The 27,194-nt window shown below is 42.2% G+C and overlaps 1 protein-coding gene across 3 annotated transcripts in view; it reads left to right on the forward strand.

The window, feature by feature from the left end:
• Window positions 1-27,194, forward strand: part of NKAIN2 (sodium/potassium transporting ATPase interacting 2) — a 952,006-nt gene that overhangs the window by 728,099 nt on the left and 196,713 nt on the right. For all 3 annotated transcript variants that reach the window (XM_060238906.1, XM_060238922.1, XM_060238914.1), the window contains exon 4: window positions 23,014-23,214. In XM_060238906.1, the coding sequence (XP_060094889.1) occupies window positions 23,014-23,214 (201 nt within the window). The remainder of the gene's footprint in view (window positions 1-23,013; window positions 23,215-27,194) is intronic.

Consider the following 27,194-nt stretch of genomic DNA (forward strand, 5'->3'; position numbering starts at 1 on the left):
GTTGGTTCCAAACAAGCATATTGAATTGTCCCCATAAACAAATTGGGAGCCAGTGCAGATGAGCCAAGACTGAGTGATATGGTCCTTACAACCCATTCTGGTAAACATCATGGCAACACCATTCTGCATCAATAGAAGCTTCTGTCCTAGACCCATGCCAGTCTGGCTTCCGGCCGGGCCATGGGACGGAGACGATGTTGGTCGCCTTGGTGGATGACCTCCAGCGGCAACTGGATCGAGGCGGTGTTGCGGTGCTGATGCTGTTAGACCTGTCGGCTGCATTTGATACAGTCGACCATCAGCTACTGACGCGCCGCCTCGCCGACATTGGGGTTGAGGGGCTGGCCTTGCAATGGCTTTCCTCCTTTCTCCTGGGTCGGGGACAGAGGGTGGCTATTGGGGGTGAGCGGTCCCGGAAGCGCACACTGGATTGTGGGGTGCCTCAGGGAGCAGTTCTCTTCCCGATGTTGTTCAACATCTATATGCGCCCCCTTGCCCAGATTGCCCGGCGGTTTGGGCTGGGTTGCCATCAATATGCAGATGACACCCAGCTCTATCTACTAATGGACGGCCGGCCTGACTCCGCCCCAGGGAATCTCGACCGGGCTTTACAGGCTGTTGCGACATGGCTTAGGCTGAGTGGGCTGAAGCTGAATCCAGCGAAGACAGAGGTCCTTTGTGTGGGTCGCGGTGCTCTGGGAGGGGAAATAGCTCTCCCGGCCTTCGATGGTGCGCCATTGAAAGCAGCGCGCCAGGTAAAGAGCCTGGGTGTTTTACTGGAGCCTTCACTATCGATGGAGGCCCAGATAGCAGCCACTGCCAAGTCAGCATTCTTCCATCTGAGGCGGGCAAGGCAGCTGGCCCCTTTCCTTGAGCGCCGGGACCTCGCGACAGTGATCCACGCAACGGTCACCTCAAGATTGGACTACTGTAATGCCCTCTACTTGGGGCTACCTATGTGCCAGACCCGGAGGCTGCAGCTAGTGCAGAACGCGGCGGCCAGGCTGTTGTTGGGACTCCCGAAATGGGATCATATACGGCCGGGGCTACGAGAACTGCACTGGCTGCCGATTATAAACCGGGTCCAGTACAAAGTGTTGGTCACTACCTTTAAAGCCTTATATGGCCGAGGACCCGCCTACCTGAGGGACCGTCTTTCCCCATATGAACCCCAGAGAGCACTGAGGTCAGCCGGGAAAAATCTAATGACTATCCCTGGGCCGAAAGAGATCAAACATCAGAATACTAGCGCACGGGCCTTTTCATTTGCGGCCCCTGCCCTATGGAACCAACTCCCTGAGGAGGTGCGGGCCCTGCGGAACCTCGATCAGTTCTGCAGGGCCTGCAAGACCACCCTCTTTAAACTTGCATACTCGGACTGCTAAAGAAAGCTGTTAATTAAGGATCCGCCAATGCGGCTCTAAAGACCTATACCGCTGTGTATAAACTGGCAGAACTAGCGTCAAACACCATCAGCACTGTCAGACCAAGTTATTTAACTGTATTGACTGGTTTTTAATGTTGTTAAATTTAATGTTTTTATATTGTTAAATTTAAAGGTTTTATCTATTATTGTATGTTTTTATGAAATGTTGTTAGCCGCCCTGAGCCTGCCGAGGTGGGGAGGGCGGGATACAAATAAAATTTATTATTATTATTATTATTAACAGTTCTCAAGGGCATCCTATGGCAAGTGCCTTGCAGTAATTTTATCAAGATGTAACACTAGCATGTACCACAATGGCCATACCTTTTCTGCCCAGGAAAGACTGCAGTTGGCTAATCAGTCAAATCTGGTGAAAGGCACTCCTGGCCACAGCTGCCACTTGCTTATGCAATAGGAGGCCTAATCCCCAGCATTGGACTATGGAACTGTTCCTTCAAGGGAGTACAAACCAATCCAGAATGGATGATGCCTTAAATGGCAATAACTTTAAAAGTGAGAGGATGGGAAATCAAATCCGTTGAAATTCATTGAATATACCAAATTTATCTTACATTACAGTAACAGATGTTATTCCAAAGCAGGCATGGCAGATTAATGGTTGATATTTTTTAGAGTTTTGTCTTTCTTCTTTATGCATACTAGATCTGAAATATTCAGGCTTTTGTAAGAGCTAAATGGTTAAATATAATGTTTATGTTTGTGTTTATGTTTAATTCGATTTATACTCCACCCTCCCCGCTGTGGCCGGCTCATACTGTTTTTGTTAAAGCATTTTTCTGAAAGCATGGAATAAGATGTTGGGAATGTTTGGTAATGGAATTATATTCCAGTCTTGTTTTGTTGGAGGCAGTTTCCAAAAACCATTAGAACAAAGTGCATTAGAACTGAAATCAGCATGGAGACATCAGAAGTGAAAATGCTATATTTATGAATTACAAATAGTAGTGATTAATGGGATCAAGTAGTCACTGTGGCTCATGTTACATTCACTCTTTGAAGTGAATTATTATGCCTAAGAAGAGGAAACAAAGGAAATATTAAAGAGTAGATACGGGGAGAACCCAGTTGGTATCATGCCTGGCCACCTCCTGTTTTCTAAATAATATTCTATAATAAAGGGAAAAGATCTTTCCCTGTTTTCTCCATAAGTTCCATTATCTCTAATTTCATGGGTTTTAGAGAACTGAGCTTCTAAAAAACCCTATTCAATTAAGTTTTGAGCTGAATACTGATGGGACATTATCAGACTTTCCAAATAAAAGCTTAATGGTTTATATGACAGGATTAGCTAATCCAGGTCATAGCATGCTAAACCTTTTAGCATTGTGTATGGTCAATTCAAATGTATTCAAATCTAATGAACTAACTGGCTCCCAAAAATTTGAATGCTTTATGTACCATATAATAGCATAACCCCTCAAAGCTGGCTAGATTTAGTTTAAAATTACAACAAAGAAAACCTTGTAGATGCAGCATGACCGTGGGATTAAAAGGTATTAGGCAATTTTAAACATGGTAACGATGAACTTCATAATATTGTTCAAGGAAGGTATGTGAACAGTTAATGTAATGATTGGGGAGGAAAAATTGACCCACAGCAATGAATGTGAGGAGTATGGTATAGTAGAATATGTAAAGATAACATTATCATGTTTATACAGCTCAACATTGTACAAAGGCCATATCAGGTATACAGAACAACAGGCAGTTACCCACAAGGACTTGCAAGGGAATCTCATTCCCTCCTCCACTATTTCCTCTTTCCCTTCCCTTAAAGACCCCATAGCATCTCCCTTTCCCTGCCTCCTCATATTTCTTCTTTCTCTTCTCCTGGCATCCCCCATATCCTCAACTTTCCCAGCTTCCTTCCCTTCTTCCCACCTGCAAAATAACCTTTTATCTGCCCCCCTTCATCTTGCATGGGGCTTCAGCAGGTTGAGCTAGGTGTTGCCTCTTCCCTCACCTCGCACCTGGGCTTAGATGAGCCAGGCACAGGTCAGCAGGGCAAACCAGGCATCATCTCCTTCCTCCTCCCACCCCTCAGGCAAGGTTCATGTGGACTGGGCCTGGTACCACTGCCTCACTTACCTTGCATGAGGCTCAGGTGGGCCAGGCACTGTCACTTTCCTTGCTTTAGGTGGGCCAGGTGCCACCACCTCCCTTGCCTCATGTGAAGCTCGCATAGACCAGGTACCACTACCTCTCTCACCTTGCACAGAGTTCAGGTTCAGAGTTCACCATCACTTTTCTTGCCTTATATGAGCCAGGTGCTGCTGCCTCTTGCTTCATGTGGGGTTTGGTCAGGCTGGGCAACACTGCCTCCTTTACCTCAGGTGGGCCAGAGCTCAGTTGAGTTAGATGCTTCCATCTCTCTTAACTCACTCACACAGGACTTGAGCTGGATGGGCCAGATGCCACTGCCAGCCTCGTGTCACATGAACTCGGCATGTCTGTCTCCCTTGACATACCTTGAGAAGTGCTTAGACCAGATGGATTGGGAGCTGTAGGCTGCCTCACTTTCTGTGGGGTCCTGTTTAGCCAGGCTGGGCATGGCCACCTGCTTCACTGCCTCAGGCAGCCAAGCACCACCTCTCCCCATCTCATCCCAGGCAGGTGAGACCAGGTGCTGCCTTTTTTTCACCCTGACGTCTAATTTTTAGGCAGTATTTTCTGCCTCGAGAAGAATGATCCTCTTCTACATCTGCCACAGCAGTTGCTTTTCCTCTTCTTCCAAGAGGGAAACAAACTAAATCATGTTACTGGTCAGACACATTTATATCACTAAAAGCCATGCACTTTAGAAGGGAAGTTACCATTGATGTCTGTCCTTGAGGCTCATCATCTCAGCCCACATTGCTCACCATGCTGACCCTCTTCTTCTGTCTTCCTGAGGGCATTATAATTTGACCAAGAGACGTTCTGTCTGTGACAATGTGAATAATTTAGCATTTTCTAGAATCATAACAGCATGATACTGGCTTCATCATATCTTAAATAAAAGGAGAGATATGTTCTACTTGTTCTGTGTTACATGTGTAGATTAGCCAAGCATTAGCCAAGGCATAATTGTCTTTCTTGTTCTGATCCAGTGATCATTCAATGTATGGGAGCCCCAGTATGTGCATGAAGGTTGTCAGCATGAAACAACTCATGCTTCAGTGATGTGAATGAAATAGTATCACATACATGAGCTCCATGTGCACAGAGCAACTCAGGACTGCGGCATTTTTTAAAAATGATGTTCGTAACAAGTCCCAAGAAAGCAGGAGCTAATGTACTGGTAATACTGCATACCATTCAGTGTCAGAATGTGAGAATTTTGTAATTTATTCTCAGTAATGTCGTAATTGACTATAATATGCATTGCTCATTGGAGTAATACATTTGCTTTATTGGAGAAATATATATCCTGGTCAAGAAATCTTTAATTTGCCAGATTTTCCTAAATTGACAGAAATATTAACTCTGTTACTTTGAGTTCACATTTCCTAGCATTTCACAATTTTCTGAAAACCATGTGGGAGGGGAGAAAGGAAGCTCTTGATAGCATTTTCCCCTGCTAGAGTCCTATTGAGTACACCAGCTTTCCAATTCAAAGTAATAAAGGCATCGATCTTCCAGCTCTCTGACACAGTAGTCCCTCTAATTCTACATTAGCACTAAACACAAACAAAAAATTTAGTATAAGAAGCCTCAGGAGACAGTTCAACCACATTTCTGCATTTCCCAAAGCCAAATCAGCTCTTGAAAACTTAATTTAAGAAACTGACACAGGGATTGCAGATAGAATGGTAAATCTACCGTTGGCTGAATTCTTAAATAAAGTTTTCAATCACTGAATCAGCCTTCAGAAATAGAGAGTTGTTTGTAGCTGTCTCTCCAGCAACTCATTAAAGTCCATTGCTTTTAGTGTTGAAAGCCATCTGGAAGGACTTTGGGAGGTCAGAGCTGAAGGCTGAATAGGTTTTTCTTTTATGGAATCAGTTTATTAACAGCTGACATGTAGAAAATGCTTGCTGTGAAGCTTCATGGTACTGATAATGGAAGCCTTTATGATGGTGATCAGACGTGCCGTTTAATCGGTTGTCGTTGCTGTTCCCTACTGGATTTAAAGTGCACGATCAAACAGCAACATCTGCCTCTCATTCCTTAGTCCTCATGCTCCCACTCTAATCCCTCTTCAAGATGGATTATTTTGTTACCTGATCCATTGTGGTGTTTTCTAAGTTGTCCAGTTTCACCCTGCAGTTTTCACTGCCTGAACCCTCCTGCCGTGATATCAAACTGCTTATTTATTATTTATTTATTAGTTCAATTTATATCCCACCCTCCCCACTGAAGCAGGCTCACAGCGGCTTACAAGAGCTGAACTGGCATAGTTCAGCATAAAACAATTTAAAACAATAAAAGCATCATAAAGTGCTATACATGCGATGCTGAAATGCAGTAGTCCATGATCGCCATATACAGATAGGAGATCCAGTCAATACTAGCTGTCTGAACGCTTTCCTGGTGCAAACGCTGCTTTGGAAGCCTGAGGCTTCTGCTTAACATCTGCAATTTGTTACTAGTAAGCTATGTGTGCATAACTGCATATTAGCACATGCTCTCTCTCCTTTTCTCTCTCTCTGTCTCTCTCACGTTATTCTCTTTTTTAAAAACTGCCAAAGAGAGACACCTGTGTATTGCAACTTTTTTTTTTCTTTGCCGCACACAAGATGGAAAAGGGGTTGCTTGGAAAGAGATAAGGTTTTTTTTTTCAGGAAGGGAGGGAGTATGATGGCTGTGATTCCAGCTTTGTTCCAAGCTTTTACATAAAAACGCCAACAGCATGCTGTACCAGGATGAAGCTTCTATATTCTCTGCCCCTGACTTTGAAATGTTTAAAACATTGAAGTTTTCAAATGCACAGTTTAAACACTTTCCTCACACTAACTGACTACGTATCCCAGCAGCCTCCACCAGCAATTGTATTAGCCACCAGCTACCACCATTCTGCCAGGAGTGCTGCTTCCCATAAGCGCTTGTGTGCATGCTCAAATGAGGGGGAAAACCTACTGCCCCACTCCCTGGTTGTTGCATCTGATGGACTGAGCATGTGGGGAGAGTGTGCTGAAGCAGCTTAAGGGGGTAAGTCTGATCAGAAATATCCATCACACACACACACACACACACACAATCCCTGGATCAATTAGAAACAGGGCCAAACTGAATCAAGCTGCGCATCTGATCACAGCCTATGTGTAATGGCCAAAAACCATGTTGAGGCTGCTGGGTTACTGGAACAAGGAAGGTAAGAGGGCTTTTATCAACTGAGTCAAAGAACTTTCCCAGATGCGGGACGGGGGGGGGGGGGGGGTAACTGTTAGCTTAGCTCATCCTGCATATGGAAGAACATGGCACCCCTAGCAGCAACTCTATGGCCCTGCTGCTACAAGTCACTCTGCCCTTGGTCTCTTCTGAACCAGGACATTATAGAGTTAATCCACACATGAGGAGAGGGGATTACTTAAAACAGGCACATGAAAACCAGAAGTCATTAGGCACAAGGCTGTGTGAAGTTTATTTGCCGACGATATAGTCTTATATATTACAAATCCACTACAGTCTATTAAAGCCGTTTCCTCTCTCCTGTCTGATTATAGTAAACTTTCAGGTCTTTCAGTTAACCACTCGAAATCAATTCTCTACCCGATTAAAATTTCCGATACTTCTAAAAAAGACATAGTTGCAAACTACCCCTTTCATTGGGTCTCTGATTCCTGGTCCTATTTGGGGCTGAAAATCCCCTTAAATATAGCTGGCCTATTAAAAACTAACTACACGGCCACGGCTTCTGAGATTACTACCACGCTCAAGCAATGGGATAAGTTGCAACTATCCTGGATGGAAAGAATCCATGTAATTAAATCCTTTATTTTTCCCAAGTTTTTATATCTTTTTCGGGCTCTTCCTATTGAGATCTCTCAGCCTACTTTAAAATCCTGGCAACAAATACTGACCTCCTTTATCTGGAAATATAAAAAGCCTAGAATCAAAGTTTCAACTTTATGTCGATCAAGACAAAAAGGTGGCCTAGCAGTTCCCGACATTGCAAAGTATTATAAAGCTACTATTTTATCCCAGATGACCAAAATATTGTACCAACATCCCCTGCCGCCGTGGACGCCCATAGAGGAAGCTCACTTTACCCCACTGAAATACTACGAACTATTATGGCTCAAGAAAAATGAACGCCCACCGTGGCAATTCATGAACCCATTCCTCAGGGCGCTCTTGTCAGTATGGGATTCGGAGCGTCATTTTCTGGCTCCAGGACTCTCTACTATCTCATCTTTTATAGGACAAAAATATTTCCTTCCTGCCCAACTACCCTTTTCTTTCAAGGTCTGGAGAGACTCCTCAAAAGTTTTTTTCTTTAATCTTCTTTCATCTTCTAAACAACTTCTACCTAAAATTGATCTAGACCAAGTTTTGACTAAGCCAGCACCTTGGTTTGAATACTTTCAAATCAGGCACTTTCTTCAGGACCCTAAAGTGATCTCTTCATTTTCTCGCCCTTCATCTGACTACGAACATCTGGTTCTTCATTTTCACGAAGAGAGAACGCCTAAAAGTCTCATTTCACGGCTGTATCGAATCTTATTGTCTAAACTCGAAGCAACCTTACCCTCTTACACCACCCAATGGCATAAAGACTGTGGCATCATCCTTTCTCCCGACCAATGAGACTCTATATGGGCTAGTGATGCCCTACAATCTACCATTATAAATATATCTCAACAAAACTTTAAATTGATAGCACGTTGGTACCTTACTCCTAACCAGTTCTCCCATATGACCCAGTTAGGCTCTTCAGACTGCTGGAGAAACTGTGGGCTCAAAGCCTCTTATTTTCACTGCTGGTGGGACTGCCCCAAAATCAGACCATTCTGGACCTCAATTTTTGCCCATCTCTCCTCCCTAACTGGGGTCTTGATCCCAGATGAACCAACAAGGATACTTCTCAATCATTGGTCCGATACCCGTCTTTCATCTTCTAAAAAATCCTTGATAGTTGAACTCCTGACAGCTGCTAAAACCACGATTGCGCAGTCCTGGAAAAACTCATTGAATTTGACACTTGACAACTGGCTACTTAAAGACTGGGAACACATTGTAATGGATAAAATTCAGGCAGCCATAGACCACCAAGCCTACGCTAAATATCTGGCAACTTGGCTTCCCATTCTAGAAAAGCTTGACACCGATCCATTTTATGCTAACTCTTATTCTAAAAATAAAATGTATAAGGATTTCCTTTTGCTATAAAATTCTCTTAACAAGTTAATTTCAAGTTATTTAAAGTGTATTATATCTCCCTTTTTTTCTTATTTTATTTTCAAATACTGTGTTATTATAATTATAATTACTATTACCTTCAGTTTGTATTTTGTTTTTAAAGGTTATTTTTGCTCTGTATTCTGTCTATTAAGCTTACAATGTTATTTCTGTTAATCTTGACAGTAAACTTCTTCCGCTATGGATTGTAAGCTACTTTTATACCTTAATAAAATGTTTAAAGTAAAAAAAAAAAAAATGAATGATCAGTCTCTCTGATAATCATTCACTACAGGTGCCAGTATTCTTCTGACTGGAAGGAGGCCAGAAATTTATTTATTCCACTTCTCCGTGAAAACCTTGTATCCAGCTAGGGTTGCTCACTGGGGTCTGGGAAATACCTGGAAATCTGTGAGCAGTGCTATGGGAAAATAGTGAGCGATTTACCGTATAATCTATGTTATACCATAGAGCAGGGGTGGCCAAACTGCAGCATGGGAGCCACATGTGGCTCTTCCACACATATTGTGTGGTTATCAAAGTCCCCACTGCCCCATCAGGGCTTGGAGAAGGCATTTCTTTCTTTAAAGAAGGCATTTCATGTCTCCAAGCCAAGCCAGCTGGTGGCTTGGAGAAGGTATTTAAAGTTAAAAGCTGCTTTCTTTCCATCTCTCCCATCTATTTACCTTCCTTCCTGTCTGGCCTTCATACATCTGACATTTGTCTCTTGTGGCTCTCAAACATCTGATGTTTATTCTATGTGGCTCTTACATTAAGCATGTCTGGCCACCCCTGCCACAGAGTACAATCTCTAAAATTGCAATTTTCTCATGGGAAGCAGATCTCTGTAGTCTGGACAGCAGTAGTGATTCTGGGAGAACTCCAGGCCCCACTTGGAGGTTCACAACCCTAATCCCAGCCAATGATCACTCAATATTGTCTTTTAAGAACTTTTGTTTAAAATTACTCTAGTTTCTCTTGGACAGATTAAGTAAACTAGAATCACAGTTATATAGGAAATACTAGCGTATATGAATGAGACTGTCATAAAAAGCATACCTCTTCTACCTACCTACACTACATGTAAAGATAAAATGAAATTTCTTTCTTTTCAGAAAAGGTAAGATAGTCTTACTGCAATTCACATTTGAGAGATTCGGGGATTTTAGGGTGCGACTATTTTATATAGATACAGTTGTATTAGCCTCACATGACTTTCTGAAACCATCTAATTCATTTTCTCTAACACCATGATGTTAGGCATCTCGCAGTATCCCAAAGGATAATTTTTGCAAACTTTGTTCCATTTGTTCTGGGATTTATTTTGGACATAAAACCATTGATTTATGTATTATCCTTCTCAAGGCTGAAGCTGTAAATGCAGTGGAACAGGGGAAAATTGCATGTTTGCAGATTTACACAGGGATCTAACAGCTAACTCTCAGACCCACTGTGTCAAAATATCCCAAACAGTTATCTGAAGTTAAAATGAAAAGCAAGGAGATGCCAAGATGCATCCTCTGTCTAAGCTCCACACATGCTACACAAACCTCTTTACCATAGTCATCCCTGCAAACAAGAGCAAACTCATATGAAGCTACCTTTAGATAGCTGTGCGTTTACTGCAGGGTGCCTCTATTCCCCAAAAACTGGTCCACAATCAAAATGGTAATGTTAGAGTTTCTACAGCCTGTACTGGTTCCCCAACAAGAATAGGACTTTCAGGTCTACTATAAAATATCCCAACTGCTCCCTACAAATTGTTGGTGGAACATACATGCTTTCAAAGTCCTAATTATCCAAGCTCCCAATTTTCAAATGGATAGATACCTCACTAATTCAGCAATGAAGTCTTCGAACCTAACACCAGACCTATGCTACCTTCTGCTGGACATGTCATCTGTCTTGTTTACTCACTTCTGGTTCCTGTACTGGGATATAAGATGAGCACATATTGATTTACCCAGACCTGGATAGCCCAGGCTAGCAAAATCTCATCAGATCTCAGAAACTATGCTGGATTCAGTCCTGGTCAGTATTTGGATGAGAGACCAACAGGGAATACCAGGGGCACTACACAGGCAATGACAAACCACCTCTGAACATCTCTTGCCTTGAAAACCCTATGGGTTCACCATAAACCAACCATGAATTGATGGCAAAAAGGAAAAAAAATACTGATTGATTCGCTGGCTTTTTTCTCTTCTTAGAAAAGTGGCATATGGCCACGGGTATCCACGCTCTTATCATATCCAGACTTGATTATTAAATGTGATATATGTGGGTCTGCACTTGAAGATGGTTTCATATACTTAAGAACATAAGAAGAGCCCTGCTGGATCAGACCAATAGTCCATCTAGTCCAGCATCCTCTTTCATACAGCGCCAACCAATTCCTCTGGACAGCCAACAACAGGGCAAAGAGGCTGAGCTCTTCCCCTGATATGGCTTTCTGGCACTGGGACTCAAAGGATCAGTGCCTCTAAATGTGGAGATTCCCCTCAGTCACCATAGCTAGTAACCAATAGATTTACCCTCCATGAATCTATCTAATCCCCTTTTAAATCTGTTTATTCCTGTTGCCGTCACTACATTTTAATCACACTGTGTAAAGTAATATTTCCTTTTACCCATCCTGAACCTACTGCCCATCAGGTTCACTGGATGCCCTTGATTTCTAGTAATTTGGGAGAGGGAGAAAAAGTTCTCTTTGTCTACTCTCTCCACCCCATGCATAATTTTATGAACCTCTATCATGTCCCCCCTTAGTCATCTCTTTTTTAAACTGAAAAGCCTGAGACTCCTGTCGCACAACAACTGTTCTGGTGAGACAAATACTCAAAAGTACCCAGCTCATTACAGTGAACCAGGTCTCCACAGGACCCAGCTAAAACTGAATGTGAAGCCAGCAAAGCCTTCCAAACTTCTAACTGTATTAAGTTTGGAAAGCTTTGCCAGTGTCAGATTCTGGGAATAGAGTTGGGTGATTTTTTATGAAGATTTGGAATGTACAAAAGAGTTGACCATCTGAAGCAGTTCCAACTTTGAAGATGGTGGAATGCCAAAATGATTTTCAAGGCAGCTGCCTGTCAGCCAGGTCCTGTGGAGAGCTGGTTCGCTGTAATGAGTTGGGTCCTGAGGGTGCGTGCCTCATTGGAATGGTTATTATATGGCAACAGGAACATCATCAACAGTCAAGGGACATTGTGGAATCGCACCTTGTACTGAAACTGATGGGCACACACTTCTGTGGCATAGAATTAAGTTGCAACTACCTGTGCCAGATTGTTTCTAACTTTCTCATTATGTGAATGATCATGTATGTATTTCGTATAATGTAAATTGTTATTTAGTAAATAATATAGCATATGAATTTATAGGATATATTTAATGTTGGCTAATATTGTAAATAAATCCATTCTGTACTTATTGATTTATTTATGGTTCATCATGGTCTATGTCATTTGGTATATCCATTTATCACTGTGATCCCCTGGGTTGTACTTTTTTATATATTTAAACATTACATAGATATACTTTATTAACTGTTTAGGAAATTTGTTTCTGTTATTTTATTATTTCCTTGGTTTCTATTGATTATTATTGATTTGCTTGTTCTTAATCTTTTTTGTATTTTTGTTAAATTTTTGTTACTTACTTAGCCGCCCTGAGCCTGCCTCGGCAGGGAGGGTGGGGTATAAATAAAATTTATTATTATATACACTGCTTCAAGAGTTTCTGCTGAGAAATTGTATTTTTAAAATAACATGAATAAATAGATGTGATCTGTTGATAAATCTGTTGGCCAGTTACCAGTGGGCCTCTTACTGCCTGCCATTTTCTGAGATTCCTTTTAATTTACTGAACTGGGATGATCTTGATCTGATGGATCAAGGCACTTGTATTCTTAAGCAAGAGAGAATGCCTCTTGTTTATGAACGTAAGTGATGCTTTGCCTTTTAAAAAAATCCTGGGTCTTCTTTTTAAAGCAGAGCAGGTTGGAACTGAATCCAGCTAAAATGGAGGTTCTGTGGCTGGGGGAGGGAGATTTTGGAATCCAGATTATCCACTCTTGACAGGGTGCCACTAACATTGGCACAATCCATCAGGAATTTGGATGTGATCTTGGGTGCCTCCTTGAGTATGGAGGCCCAAGTCATATTGACAAATGGGTGTTTTCCATCTGTGCCAGGCTCGGTAGCTGGTGCCTTTCCTATCTTGCTGTGATCTCACTACAGTAATCCATGCAATGGTCACCTTCAGATTAGACTACTGTAACTCACTCTACGCTGGCCTGTCCTTGAGGCTGACCTGGAAACTCCAACTGATCCAGAATGCTGCAGCATGAGTCCTGATGGGAACACTATAGACAACACATATATGATCTGTGCTGCACACTGGCTTCCAGCGGAGCACTGAATCAAGTACTAGGTTCTGGTATTGACCTATTTATTTATTTATTTGTTTGTTTGTTTGTTTGTTTGTTTGTATCCCACCCTTCCCAACAAGTGGCTCAGGGCAGCTCACAGCATAAAATTCCACATAATGACATTTAAACATAGACCTTGAGTGGTCAAGGATAGGGTTGCTAATCCCCAGGTGGGAGCAGGGGATCCCCCGGTTTGGAGGCCCTCCCCCCCACTTCAGGGTCATCAGAAAGCCGGGGAGGAGAGGGAAATGCCTGCTGGGAACTCTATTATTGCCTATGGAGACTTATTCCCATAGAAAATAATGGCAAATTGATTCTAGGGGCTCTGTGGGGGGGGGCTGTGTTTTGAGGTAGAGGTACCAAATTTTCAGCATAGCATCTAGTGCCTCTCCCCAAAATGCCCCCCAAGTTTCAAAAAGATTGGACTATGGGATCAAATCCTATGAGCCCCAAAAGAAGGTGCCCCTATCCTTCAATTGCATTTGAAGGAAGGCATTTGAAAGATGTGCGGTCCCTTTAAATGTGATGACCAGAACTCCCTTTGGAGTTCAATTATGCTTGTCACACCCTTGCTCCTGGCTCCACCTCCACCAGCATATCTGTGGGACCATCTCCTCTGGTATGTCCCTGGGAGGGCATTGCACTCACAGCTACAGTAATTTATTGGTGATTCCACAGATGTCTGGCTGTCGTCAGTGAGGGCCAAAGCCTTCTTTGTCCTAGCCCCAACTTGGTGGAACTCTCTGCCAAACTCCATCAGGGCCCTGTGGGATCTTATGCAATTCCACAGGACCTGTAAGGCAGAGATGTTCCATCAAGCCTTCAACTGAGAACAGCAGCTGTTTCATATCAAACTGGCAACCTATTCATTTGTTTCAGCTCACTCACACACCCCTGCCTGTGGAGTAGCTGTAGGATTGTCAAGTCCAATTCAAGAAATATTTGGGGACTTTGTGGACGGAGCCAGGAGACTTTGGGGGTGGAGCCAGGAGACATTGGGGGTGGAGTCAGGAACAGGGGTGTGACAAGCTAATTAAACTTCAAGGGAGTTCTGGCCATCACATTTAAAGGGACAGCACACCTTTTTAAATGCCTTTCTTCCATAGGAAATAATGAAGGATGGGGCACCATCTTTTGGGGCTCATAGAATTGGATCCCCTGGTCCAATCGTTTTGAAACTTGGGGGGTATTTTGGGGAGAAGTACTAGATGCTATACTAAAAATTTGGTGCCTCTACCTCAAAAAAATAGCCCCCCCTAGAGCCCCCAATACCAACGGATCAATTCCCCATTATTCCCTATGGGAATTGTTCTCCATAGGGAATAATAGAGTGCCCAGTAGACATTTCCCCCCCCCACGCTTTCTAAAGCGGGGGGAGGGCCTCCAAACCAGGGAATCCCATGCCCCCTTCCTCTCTTACACACACAAATATTTACTGGGTCTTGTTCCTGCAGAACTTTACTTGCTCTGAAAATGAAAGCAAAACAAAGGGAGGGGCCACTCTCCAACTAAACTGTTACTGACCCTTTCCCATGAAGCCCTTCCTGTTTCCTGCTTCCTGCTCAGCCTTAAAGGCACACGTTTTAAAAACGGACCTGTTTTCAGGTTTCTAAACCTGCAGGAGCTCAAAAACTACATGATGACTGTGGGGATGGGGCTTCCCCCGCCGGCCAGCTGGCTGGGGGCGGGGGGAAGCCTGTAAAAACAGGGGATCCCCCACTGGGACCTGGGGATTGGGAAGCCTAAGTGGTTGGGAGTTTGCAATCTAAATAGATATATTATTCGCAATCTGTTTTTATATTGTTCTAATCTTTTGTATGTTTTAAACTGTTTTTACTATAATTGTTTTATTATAACTATTTTAATATGTTGTATATCAGCCAGATTCCTGTTATGGCTAGGATTGGGCAATCCATAAATGTAGTAGTAGTAGTAGCAATAGCAGCAGCAGCAGCAGTAGTAACACTGATGGATGGATTACAGGGAAAAGATAAGTAGACCATACAAATCTATTTTTTATACCTGCTGGTTGAATTTTGGTAAGGTACTTTAGATGGAGCTGCCCTTGAAGCAAGCTTGATTTTGGGTGTGTGTGTGTGTTTGTATTTTATTTTTTGTGAGAGAGAGTGTATGTGTACCTGGAAGTCATGGTGACCTCTGGTGATTGACCCCTACTGGGGGTATGGAGGATATTGAGAGGTGGCTGAATGAAGGCTGTCCCCGCCTCCTGACTGTTTGTATTCCAGGGAGGTCTCCCATCTAATTAGTTGCCCTATTTAGCTTCCAAGATCTGAAGAGATCAGGCTTGCCTGGGTTATCTGAGTCAGGGCTGAAGTCTGAACATTTCAAGTTGTACAAAAGGCAGTGATCTATTTTTTATAAGGAGCTAATAGATCGTATCACATTGTTCCTGTTTTAAAAAGTTGCATTGGCTACTGTTTCTAGGCTCAGTCTAAAGTGCTGGTTCTTATATTTGAAGCCCTTCATGACCTGGTGTCCACATGTGTGAGGACTCATCTCTCCATATATGAACCTCTGTGCTAGCCATGTTCTTTAGATCAGCTTTTGAACGTCTGTTCTCTCAGGGATGGAAACTCAACCCTTCCCAGAACCCCCTTTCTATCACTGCACTCCCCTTTTTGAACAGGTTACCAGAGATAATAGGAAGGTCTTCTTCTCTGAAGGCTTTAGGAGAAAAATTAAAGTTTTTTTTGCGGGGGGGTGTTTAGTGGAATTTGAGTTCTGATTGATATAACTGCATACAGTTTTGTTTGTTTGAATAAGCGGCATTTTAATTATTGTTCATTGTTGGTTTAATAGCATGAATTGTTAATTGCTTTTGAGCTCATGCTCAGGAAAAGGCAGGTTAAAAATGTAAATTAATAAATCAGCTTTTCTGCTGGCATAAGAAAAACCAGTCCTTGCCCCCCCCCTTCCAATGATTTATGTAGTCAAAACTGACACCACCACCATGCACACATGAGGATCTATGGGCCAGGACTAGTTATCTAAATTCAGTACTGTAACACTTGAGTTTATACAAACTTCTCATTATCCAAGTGTTTAACGGGCTCATTTCATCCATTTCTAAAAGAGAAAATATACAGCATCCAGAATTTGGCTTGTAAATGTGACACATTTGAATGTGTCTTTTAAGTTTAATGACACATTTAAATTTTAAATTATTATTTTCTTTGTCCCTGACCTTGAATAGATTATATGCAGCAGAACCTCAAGAAATTTTTTTTTTTAGTAGCCATAAATATTTAGGTGGTTTGTGTCATTCCTCAGTCGCTACACAGAAGATGATTATGACATACAATGTTAGCTTTTTGGTGCTGCATTTTAAAGCCTCCAATGACCTTTTCTTTTCCATCGTAATTGCAATATTTCTCAGTCTGTTTGGACAATGCCTGCAGGATAGGAAGAACTACAAGTCCTATTTTCTATGAACTTTCTATTTTTAACTAGTATATGATAGATTCGAAAAGACCTATGCTTTTAAAAAAATAGTAAATCAGTTGCGACTTTAATATTCAGCTCAGTTTCAACTAAAATTGAGTCCTCTTCTCCATGGCAATAGATTCTGTGCCAACTGTGGTGTTTTACCAGTTACTTCTCTCTTAAATCCTGCTTTTCCTCTGTTAATAAGATGAAATCGCAAAGCCACACATAGTAGTCAGTGGCTCACTGTACCGGATTCCTCATCTGATGAAATGTGCGTAGAGAGCACACGAAAGCTTAGGTTCTGAATAAAACTAAGTTCGTCTTAAAGGTGCACTTGACTCCTATTTTGTTCTGCTACTTCAGCTGCGGTACATGGCTGACTACTAGGATCCAAACTTCAAGGCGTCACTGCTAGCTCCAAGGGAAAGGGGGAGCACTTCTCACATCCTGGAAAGATTGACACAAACATTGGCAGTTCTAATATCTAAACCATCTAGCAAAACAACGTATAAATTGGTCCTCAGATACCTCAGGATTGGGCTCAGGTACACATGGGTACCTTAAAGTGGGTCCTAGGTGAGAGGATGAACCTCTGATTTCATGCTGGAGCCAAACCAATGTGAAAACTGAGCACTAACATTTAAAACTCTCTAAAAAGGAGAAACTTGCTGGCCTTTGTTCCCGTGCCAGGGCCATAGCCAGTATTTTAAAAGTCAGGGGACTTTTTTATGGGGCACCCTTTCTCATCCACTGCAGGGCTTGCTGCTTCTGAGAAGCTTTCAGGGGTAGGTGCAAAAGCTGGAGGCTATGAAGGTGCCCAAGTTGAGGCAGCCAGCCTTAAAACTTTGGAGTCAAGAAGGGATTGTACATTGCATACAAGCAGAGGGGTTTCCTTCCACCTCCCTCTCCCCCAGCCCGGCATTTTGCAGACAGCTGCTGCACCATCACCCATCCCCAGCCCATTCCACATGGCTTCCTTTGCCTCCTGTTCCTCTGCCTGCTGCTTTTCCTGCTGCAGTGTACTGTGCCCTGCTCAGCTTCATTGACTCAGCCATGGCAAAAAGAAAAGGAAAAAAAAACAGGCTGTGACCCCAGAAGGCCCCCTGGGAGTTTGGGGGCCCTGCCTGGAAGTCGGGTGGCAGTTCTCCCACAGACCCTCCTGTAGCTAAGGGCCTGATAAAACAAATGGACCCTCAGGTAACAAACAATTTTTCTTTGGGCGGGGGGACAATAAAAACACAACTTTCCCTCAAAGTGATACCCTCCTTATGAAATTAAATGTAAAATGATAACCTAAAAAGAACAAACTTTATTTCTTAAATAAAAAGAACATTTTAGGGGACCTCCTTGGGACAGGTAGTCCAAAACACTAGAAGTGCCACTGAAAACGAAGAAGATTGTACAGGCAGTTTAAAGGTTCACCTAGAAGGAAGTACCGGGAGCAGCTGAGGTGGTCAACAAGCTCATAGAAAATAAAAATAGTACATAAAAAACACTTAATATGGGTATTGTGTATGTGATGAATGTGATGGTTGTTAGCCACCTCAATGTTAGGCTTGATTCCTGTTATGTACCATTTTTATTGGGGGGGGGGGGTTCTAGGAGCTCTCATTTGGACACTTATTTCTCTCCCAATATAGACAGAAAGCAGTTTAAAGTTTTGAGAGATCCTGCATTAGAGCACTGTATGGTTCACATTTTTATCTTTAATACACTTGTAACCTCTATAAATTATTTATTAACTCTTTATAAAATATTTATAAAATGGAACCTTGCCACAAAGCAATTTGCCATCTTGGCTGTTGTTAAAACATTTCACATATTAATTGAAGCAAATGTCAATTTCAGAGAGCTAGGCAATCAGTGTATGCATTTTCCCATTGTTGCACAGTTATAGATTCATTTATATCTTATTTTCTGTATTCAGATATTTGTTATAGCTTATAAGACGGCATTGCTTATAAGACAATTATTAAAATATTCAGAACCAGAGATCCATAACTGAGCTGAGCTTAAAATGCAATGTGGAATTTGTGATGAAATCTATTCTGATAGCCTCACTTTTCATACCTGTATATGAACACTGTATTTAACTGCAATTTTGACATTCATGCAGAGACAAGATCTTGTCTTACTAGCCCTGTAGTATTTAAGGGAATAACAAGCATAGTAATTAAGTTCCTTTGAGTGCTGGCATGGCATGGTGGATGAAGTATTGGACTAGGATCCTGGAACACCTGGATTCAAATTACCACTTCTACTGTGGAAGAAGCTTGCTGGGTGACCCTGGGTCCGTCATATACTATCAGCCTGATCTGCCTCTCAAGATTGTGAGAAAATGGAAGAGGGAGAATTGTGATCTAAGCAGCTTTGAGCTCCAACTGGGGTAAAATCCAGGTAGGTAGGTAGGTAGGTAGGTAGGTAGGTAGATAGATAGATAGATAGATAGATAGATAGATAGATAGATAGATAGATAGATAGATAGATAGATAGATAGACAGACAGACAGACAGACAGACAGACAGACAGACAGACAGACAGACAGACAGACAGACAGACAGACAGACAGACGCAGGCAGGGGAGGGAGGGAGGCAGGGGAGGGAGGGGGGAGGAGAGAGAGCTGCAAATGCAGTGCTTATGCTGAGCAGGTCTATCAGTATTTTGCATTTTCATAAAGGTAGATACCTCCTCTCCTATCAAGTGAGAGGGGCCAGGGTCGTATTTTATGATATTCTGAATGTTACAGGAGCTCAGAACAAGATAAGAAGAGTTCTACATTCCACCTAGGGTTGCCAGGTCTCAACTTCTCCCCAACAGGGGGATTGGGGGGAAGTTCCAGGAGGGGCTCAACACTATGATGTCATGCAGAATGATGCCCTCCTGCTGGGGATGCAGTGCCCTGCATGCTTTCCCCAACTATTTAAAGGGACCTTCCCTTTAAATGGAAGGGAGAGAGGGCATTGCGTGCTCCTATCCTGCAAGCCCCAACATTGGGGTTTGCAGGCTACAGCAGACGGCTGCCTCTCAGAAAGAGCAGGCACTGTGTGTGCTTGCTCTGCAAGCCGTGAATTCACATGGGGGGTGTAAGGTGCACACAGCACCCATGGGGCCATGGAGGACTGCTGGGATGGGGCTTTCCCCTGCCCAACAACAGACTGGTGTTGGGGACAAGCCCCCAAAACGGGGGGAATTCCTAACCCCCCCCCGGGGAATGGGATCCCTAAATGGGCCACTGTGCAATCCTCCAGTTGACTCAGCATTCAGCATGCACTGCCAGATGACAAATCCAGTCTTGAATGGGAGACTAATGTTTACTTATAGTTAAATTATACCACAGAAAGGTATGAGTTGGCCTACAAAGATGAAAATTAGACATGAGCTGTAGCACTTTTTCTATTCTGTTTTTACTTTTATTACCTCAATTCCTTTCTCATGACATTTACTTTCATTACCCCCATTTTTCAGGTCCTTTTCAACTGGCTCCATCAACATTTCATCTATGTTTTGCAGACCCTGTAAGTTATTAGCTAAATGCCCTGAAAGCTGGTTTTATGGTTCCAGAGAGCATGATGCAATCCATAAACCAGCTGTCAGGACACAGCCACAGAAGAAAACTCAGGAGCCTATGCATTCTTGAAACACACCTGATGAAGCTTGAGGATGCTTCTGGTTTGCCGAGCTTAATGTCAAGCAAGATCCATTTAAATACTTTATTTAAACCCATCTCAAGCTTGCATTAGAAGCCCTGCCTCAGCTGTCCCTACAATCACATAGGCTAAAGAATGGGTTTATCTTGAATATATAAAGGGACTGTTGCCTAAGCTTTAGATCAGGTTGTGATCACACAAGCTCAGCGATCACATATTTCCCTTGCTCCAAAGCTTCAGGAGCTTCCCTGAACTGTGACTGTAGGCTAAATTAGGAACTGCTCAGTTCTTCAAAGTCTTAAAACCAGCCTTCAGGAGGGCTTGCCCAACTCTGGACTGTGGCGAGTGTTTGTGGACTCAAATAAAAGCAGAAGGATACTTTTTTCTTATGATTTGATCTTCCATTTGCTGAGGTTTTCCGTCATCAGATGTGCAGATTTCAATTCAAAACAAAAATTTGGCTTGGCTGTACTGGAAATAGCTTCATTTACAGTAGTCAGTTAAATCCAGTAAGGATATGAGCCACTTACAATACTAATATAGCCATTTAGAACTTCTTGTATACAAAGACCTTTTTTCCATGGTAGTGTTCTGTGTACACACAAGTCCTTTCCTTTGTGCACACTGAGTGTTTCCATCTCATAGAAATGAATGGTCAAGCCTTTTCTCATGAAATAAACATTGAAAGCCACTGAAGTAGGAAAATTGTCAGCTATATACTCTCCACTAAATTGTTGCCTTGTTGTTGATCTCCCTGGAGTTGACATAGAGGGAACAGTAGCTATACCTGCTACTGTGTAGTATCAAGGTTTGCCAGCCTCCAGGCAGTGGCTGGAGATTTCCAGGCAACAGAGATCAATTCACCTGGAGAACATGGCCACTTTGGAAGGGGAGCTCTCTGTCATTATACCCCATTGAAGTCCTTCCCTTCCCCAAAACCTGCCTTCCTCATGCTCCACACCCAAAATCTCCAGGTATTTCCGAACCCAGAACTGGTAACCCTAAGCATCACTCAGACAGAATTCACTTGCCTCTGAAAGATAACTTAGAACAGACCCGCTATTGGCTGTCCCCCCCTTCCCCACACACATACTCTTGGTCTTGGGTCTCCCTTGGCAATCAGTGTGTCAGAATGATCTCCTCCTTCCTATGGAATAAACCAATACCTAACTTGTCCAGAGTAATCAAACACCAAATAAGATCAATTTTAGCACATTTTCCAGTTAGTGACTGTGCTAAATCTTCTTTAATATGCTGGTTTTCATTACCAGGGCTTTCAGATATCACAAGGATTTAGAAAAGAATCAGCATGCTCACAGGAAAGAAACAAAACTTGCACAGAGGTAGCTCTGTGTCTTAAAGAAAAAACAACTTTTTGTTGAACTGGGATTATAAATTCATCCTCAGCATGGACGCTGAGAAGAACACAGTATTGACATGCCCAAAATGTATCAACAGTTCTTGCTCAGTTCTACAGCTTCAAGGCAGCTGTTCTCAGAACAGCATTTGATACACAGATGTTGAACAGAAAACAAAAGGCAGCCACTCTAGGAAAAGTCCTTTATTATCACTGTAGATATTAGAGTCCACTAAAAATGCATTCAGCCAGTGGTATGCACAGGGGTGTGTAACTAACAGCATTTTGGCTGCGAAAAATTCTCAGTGCTCAAAAGCAATGGATTCAAAGAATAAGAAATGAATCCATTGCTCTAGTATTTTAGTACCAGGAGTTGGGGGGGGGGGGGGGGGGGTGTCACTAATAAGCAGAGCCTAGGCTGTGTCTCTGCACTATACATGTTCTGCCTACCAGGTGATCAGCACTGTCACACTTGACAGCATCAGTTGCTTGTTAGGTGTTGTAGGAAGCAAGAGCCGGCTTCAGACAGTTCTTTGGCCCCTGTCTGTCTCATATGATATTTATATGTTCACCTTGCTTTCAGCCACCACCCCTCTCCTGCCACCCAGCTTCCAAAGTGGCTTATAGCAACTTAAAATTAATGCAGTAACTAGTAGCCAGAGATGACACTGCCAATCAGATTAAGGGTGGATGGGATGGTGCCTCAGGGGCAATTGCAGTGCTGAGTTACCTTCACAGGGTTTTCACAAATTTCCTGAATATTAATAATACAAATAGTGGGAAAGTATGAATGATATGTGGGAATTATTAGATTTGGAGAACCCATTTCTGACAAGAGGTCCTTTCTCTTTGCATGACTGAGCCCACATGCAGCTTTCTTTTCTCTAGATATTCCTTTGTACTGTATGTGCCATCTGTTGGCGGACTCTGTTGTCAGCGAAAATACATGAGACAGCCACAGTGCCTTGGGAAATAGCTTTCGGCAATAAGTGTTATCTTACAAAATGTTTGGGAAAATCATAGAATACGGTTTCATATAAACAATTTCTGGAAGCAGCAATATGATGAGGGCTGGGAGTGACTGCTATGACAGCTTGCACTATGGGCCCCCACCTACATTATGTATTTGTCTGTTATTGCTTTGAAACTATGCAGGGTCAAGACAGTGAACATTCTGAAACCTGAATTCGAAATTCAGATTAAAATTTAAATGTCAGGGTTCAGATCTGCAATGTGAAATTAGAATTTTATGTCCATCCTTGCTTCACTTTGCATACAGTATGGGTACAGATAACAGCCTTATCTAATTACATCAGCAAATTCAAACAAATTCCATGATTTCCTTTTTCTTCTTCCTTTTCACAGGAATCAGATCTCATTCTGACTTTCAATATCTCAATGCACCGTTCTTGGTGGATGGAAAATGGGCCTGGCTGCACAGTGACATCCGTGACCCCAGCCCCAGACTGGGCCCCAGAGGACCATCGCTACATCACTGTCTCAGGGTGTGTTCTTGAATACCAATACATAGAAGTTGCTCACAGTTCCCTTCAGATCTTTCTTGCAGTAAGTATGCAGCTGCCTACTCTATGACAGTTCTTTTGATGGGGAATAACCCAAGGCAGTTCAATGTAACAACTTTTAAAAATATATATTTTTACTTTTGACTGTCTGCTGTCAATATAGGATCATTAAAAATGGCCTTTTTCCCTAACTGCACTTTTGCAAGTTGATCATTCCTTAGTTATACTGATCTCTCAGATGATGACTCCCAATAATGGCTCTTGGGCTATAAATTAAGAGGTAAGAAGAGTTTAGGGATATGCTCAACATGTTGAAATGTTGGGTTTAAATAGAAAAGGACTTAAGCAAGAAGGGGTTTGGTATTCTTACAGATTAAAGAGCTGAAAATTGACAAATTAATTTATGTGTAGGTGTGTCTCCCATGGAACACAATTGAATGGAAATGGGCAGGGCTTTTTTGTAGAAAGAGCCCAGCAGGAACTCATTCGCATATTAGGCCACATGCCCTGATATCACTGGAAGTGATGTCACCTGTTCAATAGGTTACTATCTGCATATTGACACAGAACAGTACAGTGCCATCAGCTGCATTTCATGCATTTCATCTTGTTTCATCCCCCAAAAAATGGCCAAAAAGAAAGAGCCACATGCGGCAGGGCGGGAAGCAGCAGGCCCAGCTTCTCTCAGGAGGGGGAACTCGTGGGCAGCTCCACATCTCTTGCTCTCTTCACAAGCCTGTTGGAGGCTGTAAGCAGCAGAGAGGACAGAGTGCGCAGTCTGGGAGCATGTGGATGCCTAGTGCCTTCCCTCTGCCGGAGATCTTTTTGCGAGCCAGAGCCCTGGCCAAACCAGCCAGAACTGTGTTCCTGTGCATTCCTACTAAAAAAAAAAGTCCTGGAAATGGCGGGGGGGGGGTATCATTAGAAATAATTCACTGGTTTTAGTGGGACTAGAGCCTCATTCATACACCCTCATCCTCATAAGCAATCCTAAGAGTCTGTCATAAGCAGGTGAAAGTTGCAAAACTGTGAATGAAGGGAATCATGTTGGTTTTTATAACATCCAGTCTACATTCTGCTAGAGGAAAGTATGCTAACTAACCCTACCAACACCTTTGGAATATTCACACATACAGCCTAGGATAAAATATTAACACATTAACTAGTACTATCTTCTGCAGAATTGTGCCCCAGAGCATGCACATATTACAAGTTACAGTAACATATTTAGGGTTTGTTTTGCCCAAACAGAATCCTGGAGAGCACAATTTAGAAAATATGATTATCTACTTGGTGGGGGACAGGGAATTGAAAGGTACCGTAGCAAAGGTTGGAAGAAAAGTGCTGGCTGTGTGCACACTATTGTGGGTGTGTAGATAATATCTTGAAAAATCAATCCTTGGTTATATTGTTTTCTATCATTATTACAGCCAGGCTGTAACTATTTTATATATTGGCCTGCCATTGTAGAGATCCAAAGTAAGTAGGTCAGTTTTCCAAAGCCCTAATTTATACTGTAGGGGAAAATTGTTTACATTTTTCTTATGGATTACTTTTAAGTTTATTTATAAATGTGATTTAAGTAGCAGAAACTACAGACCAAAAGTGAGATCTATTGAACCATTTGTGCAAGGATTGCAGATTTTCCCCTACTTTTCTCCCTGTATCCCAGAAGTCCTTTCTGACAACGGGCAAGTTAATTGCCAGGGTCACAATCTGCAGTGAGGAAGGGGAAGGAAGTGAAATCACTTGTTCTTTTCTCTGCTATTGCACAGTTCCACTGATGGGAAAGGCATGGAGGATGATTTTACCCTCTCCTTACAGCTGCTAACCAGCCTTTGTGACTATTACTTCACACCCCTTCTATGGTCTGGGAATTAACTTTTCCTCAGTCAGAAGGGACTGCTGGATGTTAAGGGAAGAAAAGAAAACCTACAACTATCAGTGCCTTCTACTGAAAAAAAATACTGGATCTAAGCTCAGGCCTTTGGGATATATAGAGGCTGTTCAAATGCACAGTGTAATCAGTTGTTGCTACTGTTTCATACCGGATTAAAAGTGGCTGATCAGACAGCAACATCTGCCTCCCGGTATTAACTTGTAGTAGCCCCCCTCCCAATCCTTCTCAGAACCGGAGTATTTTGTTACCTGCTCCTTTGCAGTGTTTTTTGAGTTTTCTGGTTTCACCTCGTAGTTTCCCCGTCTGGATAATTCTCGACCAACTTCCGGATGTCTGAAGGCTGTCCTGGAGCAAAAGGAACCTCAGACATCCGGTTTACGGTTGCTATTTTTTTTTTACTACTTAGCGATATGCGCATAACTGCATAGCCACATAATGTTTTAACCTATGCACATAATATGCACATGCTCATAATGCATGCATGCGCACAATGCGCATAGAAGTGGAGGAAAAAAGAACTGCATGGTGCCGTCCTGTGGACAGCAGAAGATGGTTTCACCACGGAGTGATTCGAATTGCAGTATGACAGTCTGTCGATAATATCTGGAACAAAGATATTCGGAACAGAACCAGGTCAATTTAACACAGACTCAACACGCTGTGTAAACAGGGCCATAATGTATCAAAGAGTTATTGAATACCATTGGATGACACTGGAGAAAATGTAGTGAAAATGTTAACTACATTTTTTTTAATGTTTTGTGGAGAGACAAGGGATATTAATTTATCTCTTCATATCAGAGTTTATTCTTTATTAGCAGCACTTGTTTTTACATGGGGTTCCACGCGCTATTTCCTAACAGTCATTGCCAAGCAGATACCAAGACTAGCAGCAGTTCACATGGGTCAAATATGGAAATAGTCTCTTTTTAACAGTAGGGTCAATTGGGCCATCAGGTCTTTAGCATTTTAAAGGATTTGTGTAGCTACAGCTCTCTGCTGAAAACAGTTGCCCGTAGCCTTTGTCCACCCTACAGTGTGCAGGGCAAAATGTAGTGCTGGTCTCTCCACATGGATTAGTAGGAATGACTCTTCCTTAGATAAGATAAAATAGGGCAGAGTAAATACCCATAATTATCTGGATGCTCTTTTTCTAAGTCAGGGACCAAAGCAAGTATAATATCTTGTTATTTAAGGATTACCACTTATGTAAACAAATTTAATTTAAATTACATCTCTCCTACATTTTCTGTGCTGGTTCTTAATGTCGTGTTTTTTTAAAGGACTCTTTCATTTTTAGGTGCAGCTTTTCAGTGTTGCAAAACAAATATATATTATACATAGTGTACCACCTGCAGAATGCAGCTGCACTAAGCAGAGCAACACTGCTAAGATGTTATTTACTCTGTTTAGAATGAAGTCTGAGGCAAGATGAGATGAATGTAATGTTTCCTTTTGCCTGCAGATCAGAAATAGGGTTCACAGATTTCTGCTCTTAGGTTCACACAGCTGAGATGGGTGTGTTTAAAGCAACATCTGTTTATTAGCAAGATACAAGGAGAGGACCAGCTAACTTCAGGACAAGGGAACCATGCAGTCTATAGTTCTAACAGATTAATAGAACTGTGAAGCAGGGACTTCATCCCATGAGAGTAAACCAACACACACAAATAATTGAGGGGTGAACTGACTGTTCCATTGTAATGTATACAAAAAATATACCACAATAATGAGGTGGGGTAGGGCGAAACATAATCAAACAAATTCTGTGCATCAAGTGTTAACACAGTTCCTTTGGGTTTCTTGGAATCTAAATTTCAACATTATTCATCAATTAATTAATGTTTTTTTTGTTCTGAAGATGGAAATTGGGATAAACTCTTTGTTCAGAATTGCAATATTAACTACAGTACTGTATTATACAGTATCTCACATTGTCTCCCCCACCCCAAGATTTCCCTGTACATTTGCTGCCAATTTATTCTGAGCTCTTGCCTAGCAAAATGTTTTGTCTAAACCATGGGTTTTAATACGAATAAAATGAAGCTCTGCCAAATATACACCAAATGCAAATAATATGTACAATATGTGCATACTAATTGGCAGTGATTCTTCTATGTCTG

This window comes from Heteronotia binoei, chromosome 1 (assembly GCF_032191835.1).
Source record: "Heteronotia binoei isolate CCM8104 ecotype False Entrance Well chromosome 1, APGP_CSIRO_Hbin_v1, whole genome shotgun sequence".
Classification (NCBI taxonomy): domain Eukaryota; kingdom Metazoa; phylum Chordata; class Lepidosauria; order Squamata; family Gekkonidae; genus Heteronotia; species Heteronotia binoei.